General features: G+C 43.6%; 1 protein-coding gene across 3 annotated transcripts in view; it reads right to left on the bottom strand.

Moving 5' to 3' along the window:
* CCM2 (CCM2 scaffold protein) overlaps positions 1-17,889 on the bottom strand; it is a 56,400-nt gene that overhangs the window by 33,500 nt on the left and 5,011 nt on the right. The window contains exon 1 of one of the 3 annotated variants that reach the window (XM_045565371.1): positions 4,715-4,881. The exons of the other annotated variants lie outside the window; for them this stretch is intronic. Coding sequence (XP_045421327.1) covers positions 4,715-4,813 — 99 coding nt within the window. The 5' untranslated portion in view covers positions 4,814-4,881. Of the gene's footprint in view, positions 1-4,714; positions 4,882-17,889 lie in introns of those variants that run through there. 3 annotated transcript variants of the gene reach the window in all.

The raw sequence follows: 17,889 nt of genomic DNA, 5'->3' as shown, positions 1-17,889 counted from the left end.
AGTCTGCCCTTGACCTGATGTGGTCCCTCCTTGACCTGGAATAGTCTCCCCTTGACAAGTAGTCCCCCGACCTTGACCTGGAATTGTCCCTCATTTTTGGTTTGGGTTTTTTTTTTTTTTGGTTTTGTTTTTCTTTAGAGGCAGGGCCTCGAACTCCTAGACTCAAGTGATTCTCCTGCCTCAGACTCCCAAGTAGGAGGTTCATTCCCCTTACCCACCAACAAGCTTTGAGCCCTAGGACAGGTTTAGACAAGAGGCAGCTGTAATGTAGGGTTCATGTGGGAGAACTGTGAGAAACAGTCACCTATGATTGGTCAGATAGCCACTTATGGTAAGCTGTAAGTGGAAAATTTAGTGATCTAATTTTAGCCATGTGAAAATCACATTTCATCAGCTCTACCAAAAACAGACCAGGCTTCGCTGACTTGTGATTTCCTCTCCACTGGCACCATCCTCAGTGACCAGATGGCACACAGATTACTCTTCAAAAGTGTTACACTTGACCACTCATTTATTCTCCTAGGTCCTATGACGTGCAAGGCCCTGCCCTAGAGGCTATGGAAATACAAAGGCATGGGGCCTGTGAGCCTGGCTCTTAGGAAGCTACATCTCCACAGACATGGACAATCTCAAATTGGCTAGAGGAAAACAGCTGTCCCTAAACCATTTCTACTTGTACCCGTAAAGCTCACTCCTCCTAAACAGGAACTAGCTGTGGCACGCACAGGGACTGAGTTCTGAAAACAGTACAGGCAAGCAGCTCAGCTCCTTCTGGTGAATCCTCCCGAAGTTACTTGTTAGCCAAACTAGTTACTAATCTACATATGGAAGCAAAAGGAAAACAACTGAGACAAGAGATTTGCCAAGATCACCTCTAACCAAGAAGCCCAAGCCAAATCAACAGGTCCACAAACCACATGCAACTTACACTGCTATTTTAGTGTTGGTGTACAGGTCATAAAATTATAGTCTGCACACAAAATTACAGTCTGCACTGGGAAGGACCCTGGGGGCCCCTGTCCTACAATCCCACCCCTAACGACAGACCCTCTGCAATTAGGCGGTGAGACGCAGTAGGAACTCTTGCAGGGCAAGGAAAGCAGGACAGCCCGCTGTAGACGCCTCCTATGGCCCAAGGGTCAGTTCCTCCCCAGGTGGAGCCCAGCTCTGTCTTGCCCTGACCTCGGCTTGCTGTGTGGCCCTTGCACCCAGCATGGAGCCTGCACAGGGCTGGAGCGCCATAAATGCGGGCACTGTCTACTGACTGGGTGCTACACCGGGCCAGGTCTCTGGGGAGGCACTGTGGATGGAGGAGACAGTTCCTCCCCGGAGGATGTCAGAGTCAAGCCGAAGAAAAAAGACCAGGGCAGAGTGTCAGGAATTAAATCCACAGTAAGAACAGCCAGCCAGGGCTGAAGACGCACAGATGCCCCAGAGGTTCACATTAGTGCGAAACCACCCTGTTCTTAAAGGTGCTACCCTGGGCACCAAGGGACACGGAGAGGTGACAAATAGATGTCGCCCTTTGACTGCTCACAGACTGGCAGAGGACAGAGCAACCCCATAACACCAAAGGCGTACTGAGGTGCTCTGGAGGAACCTTTGACCTGGGGCTTCAAATCATGACAGTTGAACTCTGCAGACTACTTGGAGCCAGGTGTGTCTCTCTGGCCCTCGCCCCTAGCCCTGAATACAGCAGGCAGCACAGGCTTTTTGTTCTTTTAAGTCGCAAGTAATTTTAATTGGTGGACAGGTTTCCCTAGAAAGTGGAATACTGACGCTATCGAGTAAAGAAGTGCATCCCTGCACATCTGCTGCAGCTGTCCTCTGCGACTCCACACACGCAGCGCACAACGAGGGGTGGCCGCGCTCTCACCGAGGACGACATCAGTGCTTCGCCCTGGCGGTGCCGGCCCAGCTCCCAGCTGCAAAGCATGGACAGGAGGGACAGCTGGCACTGTTGGGGGGCTCTCCACTGCTCCAGAGACAAAACTTAACAAGAGGACGCCTCAGGTTTTTGGAACTGAAGTTGCTTTAGAACATGAAAATTTAAAGGAAAGTTCTAGTTAAAAAGTAAACTGAGAAAAATAAAGAATATTTTGATGCACAGAATCAGGATTCCAGGAAACCATCACAAGTTAACTCACTGGAATGTTCTATAGATGGATAGAGTTTAAAAGGTAGTGTTGGCGCACACAAGCGTCCATTCTTCATTCCACAGTATTTTATTGAGCGAGCATGCTCATCACTACCCAATGATCTGATGACTTTTGAACCTGAGATACCAAAGGACCAATTCAGCCCCAGAGGGAGCACCGTGCTAAGTGTGGTTTCTCTCCCATGTCCCAGAACTAAGGTGGGGTGTGGGACCCATCGCAGCCCAAGTCTTTCCTGAAGAAACTGAGGCTGTGAGGGTTAAGGGGACTGGCCAGGGTCCAAGGCACAGAGCTAGGGGCTGGGAGCACAGCGCTGAGTCATCGCGCAGCCCTGTGCAAAGACGTCACTCCACGTGGAACACACGCTGTCTCAGATAACTGCACACAACTTTACGAACTCACTCTGCAAAGATCCCTAGATCCTTACAATATTCTTGCAATATTTTCCATCTTAAGCTTAAAACAACTCTTAAAGTTGGAAACCTAAAATGTGGTTCTTAGTTAAAAAACTAAACCTAAACCTGGCTTATTAAGAGCTTACGCAGTGAGAGCGCCCTCCTCACACGCAGCCAAGGCTCGGGGCAAGGCCAGCCCTCGGGTGCCAATGTCGGGTCCTGAGTTTTGTTAGATGGGAAGCTCAACCTCGTCAGCTCACTTGGATGAACAAGCTCTGGAGTAACAGAGTCTACTCAACAAATCCTCAGAGACTTATAAGTCGAAGCATCTGTTCATTAATTTACAAGGAGAAATCCATCTGCTAAAAGAACCAGCAAAAGCAGAGTCATGAGACATTGGCCTCTACTTGGGGACCAGAGTAAATAATGTAGCTACACCCACCAGCTGGGTTCTCCATGCAAAACGCTAAGTTCAGCATCATTCTGGAGAAAGCGCTGAGGAGTCTAAGAAGGAAGAAGAAAACTTAGATGGACTGAGTAGTACCAAGCACGTCTCTGGCATAGTGTTAAGGCATTTTCACACGTGCATCTTACTTAATCACACAATAAACTACAAGGGGGGGTTCTAGCTAATTAATAAAGCAAGATTGCTTCTGAACAAAGATGTTTAAAGTTAAAGGCTCTGGGTGTCCTCAAGTTCAACATTCAGCAAATGTCTCCTGAGTAATCACTCTGCGTCAGACACTGGGGCTGTGGGAGCCACTGTCCCTGCCCACAGGGGACCCCAGTCTAAAGAGGGAAAGAGGCCGGGCACAGGGTCTCCTGCCTATAATCCCAGTACTTTGGGAGGCCAAGGTGGGAGGATTGCTTGAAGCCAGAAGTTCGAGACCAGCCTGAGCAATACAGCAAGATCCCGTCTCTACAAAAAATATAAAATTAGCCAAGTGTGGTGGCGTGCACCTGCAGTCATAGCTACTCAGAAGGGTGAAGCAGGAGGATCACTTGAACCCAGGAGTTTGAGGCTGTAGTGAACTATGACCACATGGCTGCACTCCAGCATGGGCGACAGACCCAGACCCTATCTCTAAAAAACATGAATGAAGAGGGAACGAGACACCAGCAACCACACAGTGCTGACCAGGGCCCAGTAGGGATGCAGAATGGCTGGAAGAGGCACCAATTCAGGGCGTGGGTCTGCAAACACTGCTCAGAGTTGGCCCTGCTTCGGCGGAAACCTGGAGCTGCATTTCTGTCCAGCTGGAGAGTAAGAGGCTACTCCCACACAGAGCGACCCCTGCCACCTCTGTAAATCACAGGGCCCCGGGTGCGCATCAGAGGCACTGCAACGAATGCCCTTTCACACGCTCCGCGACACAGCTCCCTCTGGCGACAGCTACGCTGCAGCACTGCCTATCCCAACTCCAGCAATCTTCCAGCACTCCCTGCAGTGCCAGTTGACAGATTAGCTATCTATCTTTAAACAGAAAAATCAAGTACCTCAGGGCCTACCAACAGAAAAAGGACCTTTCCTCGGTGCTACAGAGGACTAAATAGTGAGTGCGACACAGCCCACGCCAGCCCCCATCTCAGGGCTTGGCGAGTTTCAAGGGGAACCGGATCTCCGCTCCCTGGTGACAAACGCACAGGCAACTTAAGGCCTGTCGGAAGCCACAGCAGGGGTGGCCCGGCCGCACTGCTGGAGTCTTGCACACAGTCCCCGGCTCCGCTTACCCCTCCAGCTGTGGGTGCTCTCTATCGCTTTACCGTTTCCCCACATCATTCTTCAACTCAGTCCCCACTGGCCACAAATCCACAAGAAAATCACTTTTCCCTGGAAGATGTAAAACCTGTGGCCTCTTATTCTTTGGGTCAAGATGGCTGAAGGCAACAGCCGGGACACCCCGCCTGGACCGGATGGTGCCTCACCTCCACATCATGCTCGTGACTTGCCTCCAGCACATCGGCCTCCAGCAGAAGCCGCAGGGACTGGGACCAGGAGGCCAGTGCACGACCCCTCCACCCCAGCCTCCCAAAGCAGGGTCACAGGAACTGGGCCACCCTAGTTCACAGTGAGCAAGCCCTGAGAAGCAGCCACAAAAGCTACCCACAAGGGACCCACACGATCATTCTAGACAGTCGTTTCCACACAGGATTTGAACCTACCTCATTCTCCATGGAATACCCTGTTTGAAATTCTGTTTGAGGAGGAATTTCTTTGCACGGATTCTGGTTCCTCCCCCTCTGCCCGTAGTTACTGTGCATTCTCTATTCACTTCCAAACTTGTCAAAAAATATGGTCAGATGTTAGCCCTCCCTCCGAAAAAACATGAGTGAACCGGAAGATCAGAAACCACAGCTTCCTTATGCAAAGCCCACTGAAGCTGTTTACAGTTTTTCAATGTTTAAAAAACAGGCAGCACCCAGACACTGCTGGCAAAATCCAAACAGGCTGCATGCACAAAAAGACACAAAGTAAACCAGCTTGTTTTCCTTACTACGCACAGCATGTGAACCCCACAGGTAGCTTCTCTGCATTTCCAGCCGAAACTGGGCAGTCAGTGAAAGGACATTATTTTGGAGGTCTGACCATTCTGCACATTCAAATGCTAAAGCTAAACATGCAGATAGAGGCCGGGCGCAGTAGCTCACATCTGTAATCCTAGTACTCTGGGAGGCCGAGGCGGGAGGACTGCTTGAACTCAAGAGTTCGACACCAGCCGGAGCAAGAGTGAGACCCCGTCTCTACTAAAAATAGAAAAATTAACCGCCCATGGTGGTCTGCACCTGCAGTTCCAGCTACCCAAGAGGCTGAGGCAGGAGGATCGCTTGAGCCCAAGAGTTTGAGGTTGCTGTGAGCTAGGCTGACACTACCACACTGTAGCTCAGGCAACAGAGCGAGACTCTGTCTCAAAAAAAAAAAAAAAAAAAAAATGCAGATAGAGAACACTGTTAGGGGCCACCTTCTCCTGGTGACAACAGGCCATGCTGTTGGTGAAGACCCGCGGCACTCAGCTCGTGGCAGGGTGGAAACCAGACAAGGCCATTCCAGCCACACTGTGCCAAGGCAGCGAGACCTCTACAGGGACAGCTGCATTCCCAGGTGCAGGGCACACCTGGCTCTAAGGTCCTCAGCCTCCAGGACTGATGAGTTTGAGTCAACACTTTGAAACTAAACAGTGTGTGCCCCTGAGCAAGCTCAATTTAACTTCTACAGGGTAAATTTTCTAATCTAGAAAAGGAGAAGTTGGATTTGTTGCTGGTGAAGGCTCTTAGGACTCTGAAGCTTCCAGAATGGCTTGCAGATAGACAGGGCTACTTAATTTAATCTTCTCGTTAATCAGAGTGACCATACACACCCATAGATTAATAAATGAACATAACAATTACAATTTTACTAATTATATTAGGTTGATCCAAGTCAAGTTCTGATTTTCAACACTGTTTTGCCTATAAAAGTGGCAATTTCATACGGATCAAGTTCATTAACCCATAATAAATAAAGTTTAATATTTCCTGATTCTGAAAAGACTGATTACTTCAGAATAATAATTTTGTGCTTCAATTATTATTCCACATGCCACAGATATAGAGACTATAGTAAAGTAGGAAAAGCAGTAATAAAACTCGATTTGTTTGAATCCATATCTGGTATTAATTGGACTATCACTTTCTCTCTTTAAAATCCAGAGCAGAGTCACAACCTCAGATTACTCCTTTCTAAAAGCTGCCTCTACAGGGCAGAACCAGGAGACCCTGACCTCCACGACAGGTTCGAAGAGCAAAAAGCAAACCAGGAGTGAGACGCAGATAGAGATGCTACTGCTACTCCGCTGAGCAGCCCCACCCCTATTTTGGATTCTGGCAGGAGAAACACGGGAGGTAGCCTTCAGGGAAAACAGATGTGTCTAAAAAGGAAACCCACATGCTCTGAACACTGGTCCACACCATCCTTCCTTCACAAACACAACCATTCCGACAAAGAGCAACTGGGGAGAGAAAGATGCAGGAACCTAAATGTAGCTAGTGTAGAGACACTTGAGAAGAATTGCATCCATGAAACAAGAACAGGCAGCTATGAAAAAGAGAGAACAGAGAACAATAAAGGTATCTGAGAAATTACAAATATGATCATCAAAATAAAAAGTTCGCCAGAATAATAAAATGGATGTAGCTGAGAGCCCAATGAGTGGTGTGGAGGACAGAGTCATGGGGTTAGCCAACACTTGTCTGCTGCTGACAGCCCCCAGCTGTGAATGTTTTACAAATGAACATTCGCCATCAATCTGATGAGGGAGAGCATCAACTATGAACCCTGATAAGAGAAACTGTTAGCCCCCAAAAAGAATTCCATTCTCAGTAGCAGAATTGTATTATAAAAAATTGTAGGCAGGGCACAGCGGCTCACACCTATAATCCCAGCACTTTTCAAGGCCAAGGCAGAAGGATAGCTTGAACCCAGGAGTTTGAGACCAGCCTGAACAATATAGTGAAACTCCATCTCTACAAAAAATACAAAAATTAGGCAGGCATGGAGGCACTCACTTGTGGTATCAGCTACTCAGGAGGCTGAGGTGACAGAATCGTTTAAACCCAGGACTTTGAGGTTGCAGTGAACTATGATGATGCCACTGCACTCTAGCCCAGATAATAGAGCAAGACTCTGTCTCAAAAAAAAAAAAAAATTGTACTCAATTATTACACTCTGAATTTCATCAATAAACATTTTGTGGACATTTGCTTTCTCTCTTATTATATAAGCACTTACTTAATGGGCTCAATTTTGCCTCTTGGCCCACAAAGCCTAAAATATTTACTGTCTGGCCCTTTACATGAAGTTTGCCAATCCTGTCCTAGAACATAAAGCAAAAAGATAAAAAGCTAGAAAATATGAGAGACATTAAAGGCCACAGAAGCCAGGTCCATAAAGTCTAGCAGTCCCTTAAGAGGAGAACAAGAACAAAGCCCAAAGAGGGACACAAATATGAGAAGCAGCCAACGAAAGACTCAACTCTATGGATAGGAAAAAAACAGTAACAAGTAGCCTAAATGTAAAAGAGACAAATCCTAGACACTAAGACTCATCCTCATAAAACTGCAAAATTTCAAGAGAATTCTAAAGCTTCCAATGGAAAAAAAGAAAAAGATTACTTGTTAAAAAAAAAAAAAAAACAACAAGAATCAGATCAGCATTAGATGTGTCATGATAGAAGAGAATGTGGTAATGCCTTTAAAATTGAGGTGAAATTATTTTAAATCTAGAAGTTAATTTAGAGCCAAGTTGAAGGCAAAATAGTTATTTTCACATCTGCAGTGCCTTGGGATCTTTATACTCTAAAAACCTTTTTAGAAAAACATGCTAGAGGATATACTCCTTGCAAAAGAAAAAGGATCCAGGAGAGAAAAAAAGGTGGACTCTAAGAAACAGAGTTACCAACCCAGGAGGCAGAGAAAAGAAATCCCAGGGTGACAATGACAGTTGTACAGCAAGCAAACAAAAGAAAATCTTAAAGAAGAGTCCATTGCATAAACCACGTGACTGAAAGCCTACAAATTCTTGATAAAAACATGGGGTTTTTTTGTTGCTTTTTGTTTCCACACAGCAGCAGAAACATTATCTCTCTCTCTCTTTTTTTTTTTTTTTTTTTTTGAGACAGAGTCTCACTGTGTTGCCTGGGCTAGAGTGCCGTGATGTCAGCCTAGCTTACAGCAACCTCAAACTCCTGGGCTCAAGCAATCCTCCTGCCTCAGCCTCCTGAGTAGCTGGGACTACAGGCAGGCGCCACCATGCCCGGTAATTTTTTCTATCTATATTTTTAGTTGGCCAGATAATTTCTTTCTATTTTTAGTAGAGACGGGGTCTCGCTCTTGCACAGGCTGGTCTCGAACTCCTGACCTCAAGCGATCCTCCCACCTCGGCCTCCCAGAGTGCTAGGATTACAGGCGTGAGCCACCGCGCCCGGCCACATATGTCTCTTGAAAGAAAAAAAAAAGTAATTGGGACAGGCATGGTGGCTCACGCCTGTAATCCTAGTGCTCTGGAAGGCTGAGGCAGGAGGATCACTTGACCTCAGGAGTTGGAAGACCAGCCTGAGCAAGAGTGAGATACCATCTGTACCAAAAAATAGAAAAAATTAGCCGGGCACAGTGGCACACACCAGTAGTCCCAGCTACTTCTGAGGCTGAGACGGGAAGATCGCTTGAGCCCAGGAATTTGAGGTTGCAGTGAGCTACAATGATGCCACTGCACTCCAGCAGAGCAACAGAGCAAAACTCCATCTCAAAAAAAAAAAAAGGCAGGAAAAGCAATTTATTAGAAAGTCAAAAGAAAACAAAAAGCTGGTCAAAAAAAAAAAAAATTCATGATCCCCTTGGGAAACATACTAAAATGTGGCCTAACAGTCTACATTTGATCTAGCTGCTTGACATTCTCCTTCCAAAGCACAAAGATTTTGTGGCCAAAAATTACATTCTCCCACTTAGTGTAACCACGTTACTTGAAACAGAACTCAGACAACAATAATAAAGTCCTAGTTGTGATCGCTGCTACGGGACTGTCATTGCTTCAAGCTGTTTTCAGGGAAGATATCTAAGAATACAGGATAGCCCTAATTCAAAATGAGTCCAATAGAATTTTTCCTTAAGTTCTTTGTTTTTTTTTTCTTTGAGACAGAGTCTCACTCTGTTGCCTGGGCCAGAGTGCCGTGGCGTCAGCCTAGCTCATAGCAACCTCCAACTCCTGGGCTCAAGTGATCCTCCTGCCTCAGCCTCCGGAGTAGCTGGGACTACAGGCATGTGCCACCATGCCTGGCTAACTTTTCTATATATATATATATATTTTTTTTTTAGCTGTCCATATAATTTCTTTCTATTTTTAGTAGAGATGGGGTCTCGCTCTTGTTCAGGCTGGTTTCCAACTCCTGAGCTCAAACAATCTGCCTGCCTCAGCCTCCCAGAGTGCTAGGATTATAGGCATGAGCCACCGCGCCCGGCCTTCCTTAAGTTCTTTAACTTTATACTTGTATCTTTTTATCTTACATAAAAAATGGTTGCTACTTACTGGGCTGATTTCATGAGCCACTAATGAGTCATGACCCACAGTTTGCAAAACTCAACAAAACTCTGCCCCATGATGTCAGCTCCTCTTCAGTACACCAGCCCTGCAAGGGAAGGGCAAGAAGAACCACCCTCTCTCCTCCCCTGCCCGTTTCCCCCACTTCTCCTCCTCTCCCCACCCCCTTCCCTCACCTCACCCACTGTGCAAACCAGGCTTCTACTGCCAGGCCCAGGGGACAGGGAAAAGGTGCCTGATGCACAGCTTTAAACCCGCCTGTCCCACTGCCCTCTGCCACAATGCTTGATGCTCTCTGCCTCATGGGCACTAAGACCCCCTCACCAGTCAGTGAGGGAGATTCATACAGGTAGTGACGGCTCTCCAGAAAGTTCTTTACCCAGTGGGCACTGAGCAAGTGTTTGAAATAAATGATACCAAGGTAATAGGACTGTGTATGCAAACACAAAAAAGCATACACAAAGAAGAAAGCAATGTGACTCTAACAATAGTTGTTTCTAGTGGGTAGGATTTTTTTCATGATTTTTCATTGAACATATTTTGCTATTTTTTTCTGAGATGTAATGTATTTTTTAGTAAGAAAAAAAATTTTAAATTCACTTTGGAAAACATCCAGAATTTTTAGCAAATACCAATTTCATCTATCATATTAGGAAATATTCACCAGTTTGGCAACGTGTTAGATGGACAGGGATATGTGAAAACGAGTGCACTCATCAAAAATTGCTGCTAAGCATCTCTAATCATCAAGGAAATGCAAATCAAAACCACAATGAGATATCACTTATCTCTAGTGAGAATGGCCTTTATCAAAAGGTCCCAAAACAATAAATGTTGGCATGGATGCGGAGAGACAGGAACACTCATACACTCTGGTGGGACTGCAAACTAGTGCGACCTCTGTGGAAAGCAATATGGAGATACCTTAAACAGATTCAAGCAGACCTACCATTTGATCCAGCAATCCCATTATTGGGCATCTACCCAAAAGAACAAAAGACATTCTATAAAAAAGACACCTGCACCTGAATGTTTATAGCAGCACAATTCACAATTGCAAAGATGCAGAAACAACCCAAGTGCCCATCAATACGAGTGGATTAATAAAATGTGGTATACGTATACCATGGAGTACTACTCAGCTATAAGAAACAATGGTGATATAGCACCTCTTGTATTTTCCTGGATAGAGCTGGAACCCATTCTACTAAGTGAAGTATCCAAAGAATGGAAAAATAAGCACCACATGTACTCACCATCAAATTGGTTTCATTGATTATCATCTAAGAGCACATTTAGGAATAACATTAATCGAGTGTCAGGCAGATGTGGGGGGGATGGGTTTATATATACATAATGAGTGCGATGTGCACCGTCTAAGGGATGGACATGCTTGACACTCTGATTCGGGGGAGGGGGTAAGGGCAATATACATAACCTAAACTTTTGTATCCCTATAATATGCTGAAATAAAAAAAAAAAGAAAAAGAAAAAAAATTACCGTTAAGAATAAAAACTGGTACTACTATAAAGAACAATTTGCTAATATCTACTAAAATTGCAAATACCCATATGCTTTCCCAGCAATTGCGTTTTTAAGAATTAATCCTACAGATGCATTATACACACATAAAAGGTTAGAAGGCTAATTGCTGCATATTTATTAGAGCAAAATAACAACCTACTAATAAAAGTCTATAAGCAGGCTGTTATTTAAATAAATTATAGTGACATAGATAAAATGCCATGCTGCCCTAAAGAGAAAAGAAGAAACTATATATCTGTAAAGAAAGATCTCCAAAAAATACTGTTGAGAAAAAACTAAACCAAAAAAGATTCCTATTCCCATAGCAGAGGAATAAATTGTATCAGAATAACCCTCTCACAGGGTGAAATTTTGAACTCAGATAAAATATGAAAAACAACTTTCTGAAAGCATTGGAGATAAACCAGAAGTAAGAAAGAAACTGGGAAGTTACTTGACCCTTGAAAGAAGGGAATGTCACTGGACGAGATGCACCTTTACACTGCTTTACTCCTGAGAGTGCTCCCCAGTCCAAGCAGTGAAGCAAATAAAAAGCTGCAATTTTATTGGCCTAAGAGGTTAAAGAAGATTTGAAACTGCCAGAGAAGCTGGAAATGGAGGGGGAAATGCAGGAAAGGAGAGATCTACAAAAAGAGGAACCCAAAGTCTGAGTATAAGCTCCTCTCAAATCTTTGGCTGAACCCTGAACTACACAAGTTGGGGTGGGACTTCAAAGAGTACACAGAAAGGACACAACAGAGTGCGGATGTTGAAAAGGCTGAGCTTTCAGCTCTCCCCAACTTTAGGATAGAGTTTGGAGTCCAAGTCCTGCTAAGTTAAAGGGGCTCGATAAACACCTCAGGCTGTCCATTTGAAATCGCACAAGGGCCATGTCTTAAGATTTAAAAGTACATCCCAGGACTAAGATTTACCCTAGGAATAAAGACAAAGATCAAAACTGATCTACCCAAACAAAGGATAAAACCAACTCTTTAAATTCAAAACAATCCACCACTAATTTAACTGCCTGCTATAACAAAACTCAACATTGTTCAGAAGTCAGAGTCCCTATAATGTATCATCCACAATGTCTAACACATAATAAAAAATCACCACACATATGAAGAAATATGAAAATCTGGCTCAAAGTCAAGATAAAAACAGTCAATAGAAAGAGACTCAGATGTTGGAATTAGCAGACAAGAACTCTACAAAATAACTTTGATAAATACATTAAACAGCCTATAAAAAAAAGATTAAAAAAATAAAGTGCAGCCATGGGAAATTTCAAGAGACATTTGAAAACTTAAAAAAAAAAATCAAATGGAAATCTTAGGATAATAAATATAATATCTGCAATTTTTTAATTCATAGATGGAATTGACAGTAAATTAGACATAAGACCAGTAAACTTGAAGACAGAGCAGTAAACATCACCTAAACTAAACTACAAACACAAAAAAGACTTCTAAATAATAAGCAGAGCCTCAATGACAAGTGGAACTGTATCAAACAGTTTGATGCATGTGTATGGGGAAGCCCAGAAAGAGAAGAGAGGGAATATGGGAAAGTGAAACTATCTGAAGAAATACTGGCAAAATATTTTCCAAATTTCACCCAAAACTACAACCTATAGATAAAGAAAACTCAGTGAATCCCAAGCATTATAAATACAAATAAATCCACATCTAAACACATCATGAACTGCTGAAAACCAAGAATAAAGGTAAAAATCCTAAAAACTGTCAAAGTAAAAAAAAGACATTCAATACAACAAAAAGAATGGCAGAAACTTCTCAAGAGAAACAATGGAAGCAAGAACATAATGGACCTACACCTTTAAAATGCTGAAACAAAAAGAAAACAGTTAACCTAAATTCTATACCCAGTAAAAATATCCTTCAAAAATGAAGATGAAATAAAGATATTTTCAGGTAACAAAAGATGAAAGAATGTGCCAGGCTTTCACCACACCATGAAAAATTTTAAGGAAGGTCTTCAGGCCAAAGGTATATGATTTCAGAAGGAAATTTAACCTAGAGGAAATAAAAGTGCTGAAAATGATAAACACAGGGAGATCATACATTCATTTTCTTTCTTAGGTTGTTAAAAGAGTAAAATTGTGACTTTGCTTTTGTCCATTGATAAAAGGTTGAGGGTGGGGGTGGGGAGTGGTGGGGGTCAATGTGCCAAGCTGGAGAGGGCAGAGTACCCAGGGCCCAGCTTTGGGTCAGCATGCATGTCAAGGACAAGAAACATGTACAAGCTGAGCTTTCTTTGTTTTTGCTTTTTTTGTTTGTTTGTTGTTTGTTTTGTTTTGTTTTGTTTTTTAGACAGAGTCTTGCTCTGTCACCCGGGCTGCAGTGCAGTGGTATCATCATAGCTCACTGCAACCTCAAACTCCTGGGCTCAAGCAATCCTCAGCCTCAGCCTCCTGAGCAGCTGGAACTACAGGCGCGCACCACCACGCCCAGCTAGTTTTTCTATTTTTCATAAAAAGGGGAGTCTCGCTCTTTGCTCAGGCTGCTGTCGAACTCTTGAGCTCAAGCAATCCTCCCACCTCAGCCTCCCAAAGTGCTAGGATTACAGGCGTGAGCCACCACACCTGGCCAAGAGCTGAGCTTTCTAACTGGTCTTGATCCTGCCTCTTCCCACTTCCCCTTTATCAGGGTCACGCTTTGGCCAGTGATGGCAAGGAACCAGTGTGTCCAGGGCCAGTTCTGGGCTGGCACATATGTGGTGGGAGGACAGCAGGCATGTCCCGGCCCAGATTTGGCTCAACACACAAGGCGTGGGGGAAACAGATAGCCAAGGCCCAGCTTGAGCCAGTGCATTCGGTGGGGGCCAGGAACAACATGTCCAGGGCTGAGCTTTGTAACTGCCATTTTCCCCTTTTTCCTCCCTCTTTCCTCCTTCCCCCTCATCAAGCCCAAGATTTTGGCCAGTGAACCCAGGAAGCAGAGGGGAGTATTTCTGGGTTCAGCTCAGAATGGCATGCCCAGCAGCAGGCTGCGGGGAGGGAATGGTGGCATGTTTCAGCTGAGTTTGGATAGCACAGCTAGGAGTATTTAGCTACAGGGCAGACTGAGCAAAAAGGCAAACACACTGAAGATGACAGGAACCAGGTTTCTCACTGCTGGAGAAACAAGGTATAAACGTGGAAAAGGGAAGACTAGAATAAATTCTGTGGTAATGGACTGGAATTAGAAGTTATCGGTGTGAACTCTAATTTTTAATCGGGTGTGTGCATGTGAAAAATTCCCTAAGAAGATCTAGAAATAAAATCACTCTAGTAGCAAACAGCACACCTACTGACCACATCTTGGTTTCTAAATATCATTTCAACCAAACAACCAGGGCTCCTTAGACAAATGTCTGGTTCCAGAACTGGGATAGAGAAAAGGTAAGGTTAGCCTGAAACATCTTGTTTTAGCAAGTGTAAGATGTGTTGAAAGGATGATAGGGACTTGTTGAAAAGATGCTGGATGTACAACATGAATTTTTTTTTTGTTTTTTTTTTTTTTGAGACAGGGTCTCACTTGCTCTATTGCCCAGGCTAGAGTGCAGTGGCATCATCACAGCTCATTGCAACCTCAAACTCCAGGGCTCAAGCAATCCTCCTGCCTCAGCCTCCCCGGTAGCTGGGACTACAGGCACACATCACCACACCCAACTAATTTTTTTTTTTTTGTAGAGACAGGATCTCGCTATGTTGCTTAGGCTGGTCTCGAACTTCTGGCCTCAAGTGATCCTCCTGCCTGGGCCTCCCAAAGTGTTGGGATTACAGGCATAGGCCACCATGCCTGGCTGTGGAATAAATAAGAATTTTAAAATGAAGAAACTTGGCAACACTACCTTAACCAAGTGATCACAGTTAACATCACCAGCATTAACACAAATCAACTTCATGTCCTCTGATATGATTCAATGAGAAGAGCACACCATCATCTGTGTGGTATTCCTACCAAAAATACATAAAGTTGGCTGGGTATTATGGCTCAAAAAATATATATATGTATCATCAGACATGTTGAAAGACATATCATGCAAATGTGCAGCACAAGAAGGCAGTTGGCTATATTAATATCAGACAAAAGAGATTAGGACAAGCGGTATTATCAGAAATAAAGATAGTCATTTCATAAAGAAAAAGATTCATTTCAACAGGACATAATGATCCTAAATGTGTATGTGCTTAACAATAGAACTTCAAAATATATAAAGCCAAAACTAACTAAAGGGAGAAACAAACAAATCTAAAATAATAACTGGAGAATTTAACACCTCTTCTCTCAATAACTGACAGAATTAGTAGACAAAAATTCAGTATGGAATAGTTTGGAAGTATCTTACAAAATTAAACATGTAGTTACTATATAACTCAGCAATTCCATTATTAGGTATTTCCCAAGACAAATGAAAACACATCCACACAATGACTTGTTCACAAATGTTCATAGCAGCTTTTTCATAATAATACAAAACTGGAAAAGAACCTAAACGTCCAACAACTGGTGAGTGGATAAACAAATCCTGGCATATACGTACAACAGAATGCACTCAGGAGTATCCATATAAACAATACGGATGAATCTCTAAAACATCACGCTGAATAAAGCAATCCTTTTTGCTTTGTTTTGAGACAGAGTCTCGCTCTGTCACCCAGGCTATATTGCACAAAAGAATATATACCATATGAATCCATCTGTATGAAGTTCCAGAACAGACAAAACTAATCTATGGTAGAAAAAACTCAAAGCAGTAGTACCTTGGGGGAGGACTTCCTAAGGGGCATAAGGGAACTTTCTTAGTGACAGTAATGTTCTATTTCTTGGTAGAGGTTTGGGTTACATAGATGTATGAATTTGTCAATATTTAGCTAATGTACACTTAATATGTATATGTCACTATATATAAATTGTACATCAAAAGAAAAGTGTAAGCAAATATTGAACCCTAGTTAATGACATGCATGCTGACATATTTAGATAAAAATGAAGAGATGCGTGAAATTTACTTTGGACTACATCAGAAAAATAAGATGGGTTGATGCATAGGTAAAGGGATGAAGCAAATATAGCAAATGTTAGGGGCAGAATCTAGGTGGGGGGTGTGCAAGTATTCACTGCAAAATTCTTTCAACTTTGGTGTAGTCAAAAATTTTCATAATAAAACGCTGGGGTGGGGGGAATGGACAGGAACAAGCAGAGACAGGCTACACCCTCCTCTTTCAAGGAGCGGGTGCTGAAGATGGACAATGCTAGGTGGGAGGAGCCTTCGAAAGGAGGCTGAACTAGGTCTGACATCAGACGTGCACAGGCAGGTGGGCTTTGATTATTGTCTATATCCAAGAACATAAATGTAGGAGCTATTTAGAGTGATGCATCTAATGACAGTAATAAAACAGCTAGACATAATCAGACCAGGGCATTTTCTGACATGATACACAAAGTCAACATGCAACATAACTGACACTTAGACCTGAAGTTTCCACACCTGACCAGAAAGCTCGTGGTAATGACATACAGGAAGCAAACTAGATTTCTGAAAAACTCGCATGGAATTTTAAACTATAGAATGGATATAAAGATTTAGATATAAATAATAAGATTCAGAAAAAAATTTTAAAGATTTCTCTCTTTTTCTTCTCAAAGGTACAGGTAACAGCACAGATGAAACAGTATCTCTCATTCCACATTAGATTTCCATCAGGAATAGTAACACCACAGATTTAGGCTGACCAGCTTTCTCACTTTCAGAATTCAACTATTCGTTCCACCTCCCTGGGTTATAAGATATACCATCTTAAGTTGCAAACAAAGCCCAAATTCCCACTTCCTATTATGCTTATTAAAGGGGATTATTTTCTTTGCACACATCTAATGCCTGTGATCAAATGCCCTAATTCTTAACATAATCCAAGCAAAAAACTGTTACTGTTCAGACACACTTGGGGAAAAAAATGTCACATTTTTGGCACAGGCACAGAGTTAAGGAAAAAAATTTCCTATTTCTACTCAAACAAACAAACACCTAGTAGTAGTTCAACTGACAAATCCAAATGTAAACTCCCTCATACCCGTGTAATCGCTTGAAAAACAGCTGTTGTTCTGGGATTGAGGGATAAGAAAGTGAAGCAGTGAGAAGTGCACTAACAAAGATCCACTGTCCACAACAGGGACATGGGGACGCATGCAGAGGACATGGCTGGGCCCGCTCCTCCTGCCACAGATCCCAGAGCACAAAGACTGTCCCAGGCGACGTCCCTTGCTGTGCCAAGTCCCAAAACACCATCGGCATTCTCCCAACCACAATGAGTGAGCCTGGATTTATGGTCCACACGGAGTGCCATAAAGGTTGTCCTGTCTCTCTGAGAAGCTCTTCTGTGTCCAGGGTAACAGTGCAGACCTGGTCTTGGAACCCACCCCAGGACCACTACACTCCAATCTACAGACAAACTGACCTCTAGAGTTTGCTTCAAAATGACCTGGTGCATCAGTCTGCTTTAGCCGCCAGGACTAAATACTACAGACTGAGTAGCTTCAATAGAAACTTACTCTGCATCTGGAGGCTGGAAGTCCAAGATCAAGGTGTCAGCAGGGTTGGTTTCTCCTAAGGCCTCTCTCCTTGGCTTGTAGATGGCCATCTATCTCCCACCACCACCACCCCCCACCCCCGCCTCGTGTCCTCACATGGTAATTTCTCTGTATGTGGTGTTGTGCTAATCTCTTCTTAAAAGGACAC

This window comes from Lemur catta, chromosome 11, assembly GCF_020740605.2.
Source record: "Lemur catta isolate mLemCat1 chromosome 11, mLemCat1.pri, whole genome shotgun sequence".
NCBI lineage: Eukaryota > Metazoa > Chordata > Mammalia > Primates > Lemuridae > Lemur > Lemur catta.
The sequence above is the reverse complement of the archived record's forward strand: the minus strand, read 5'-3'. Positions and strand labels throughout refer to the sequence as shown.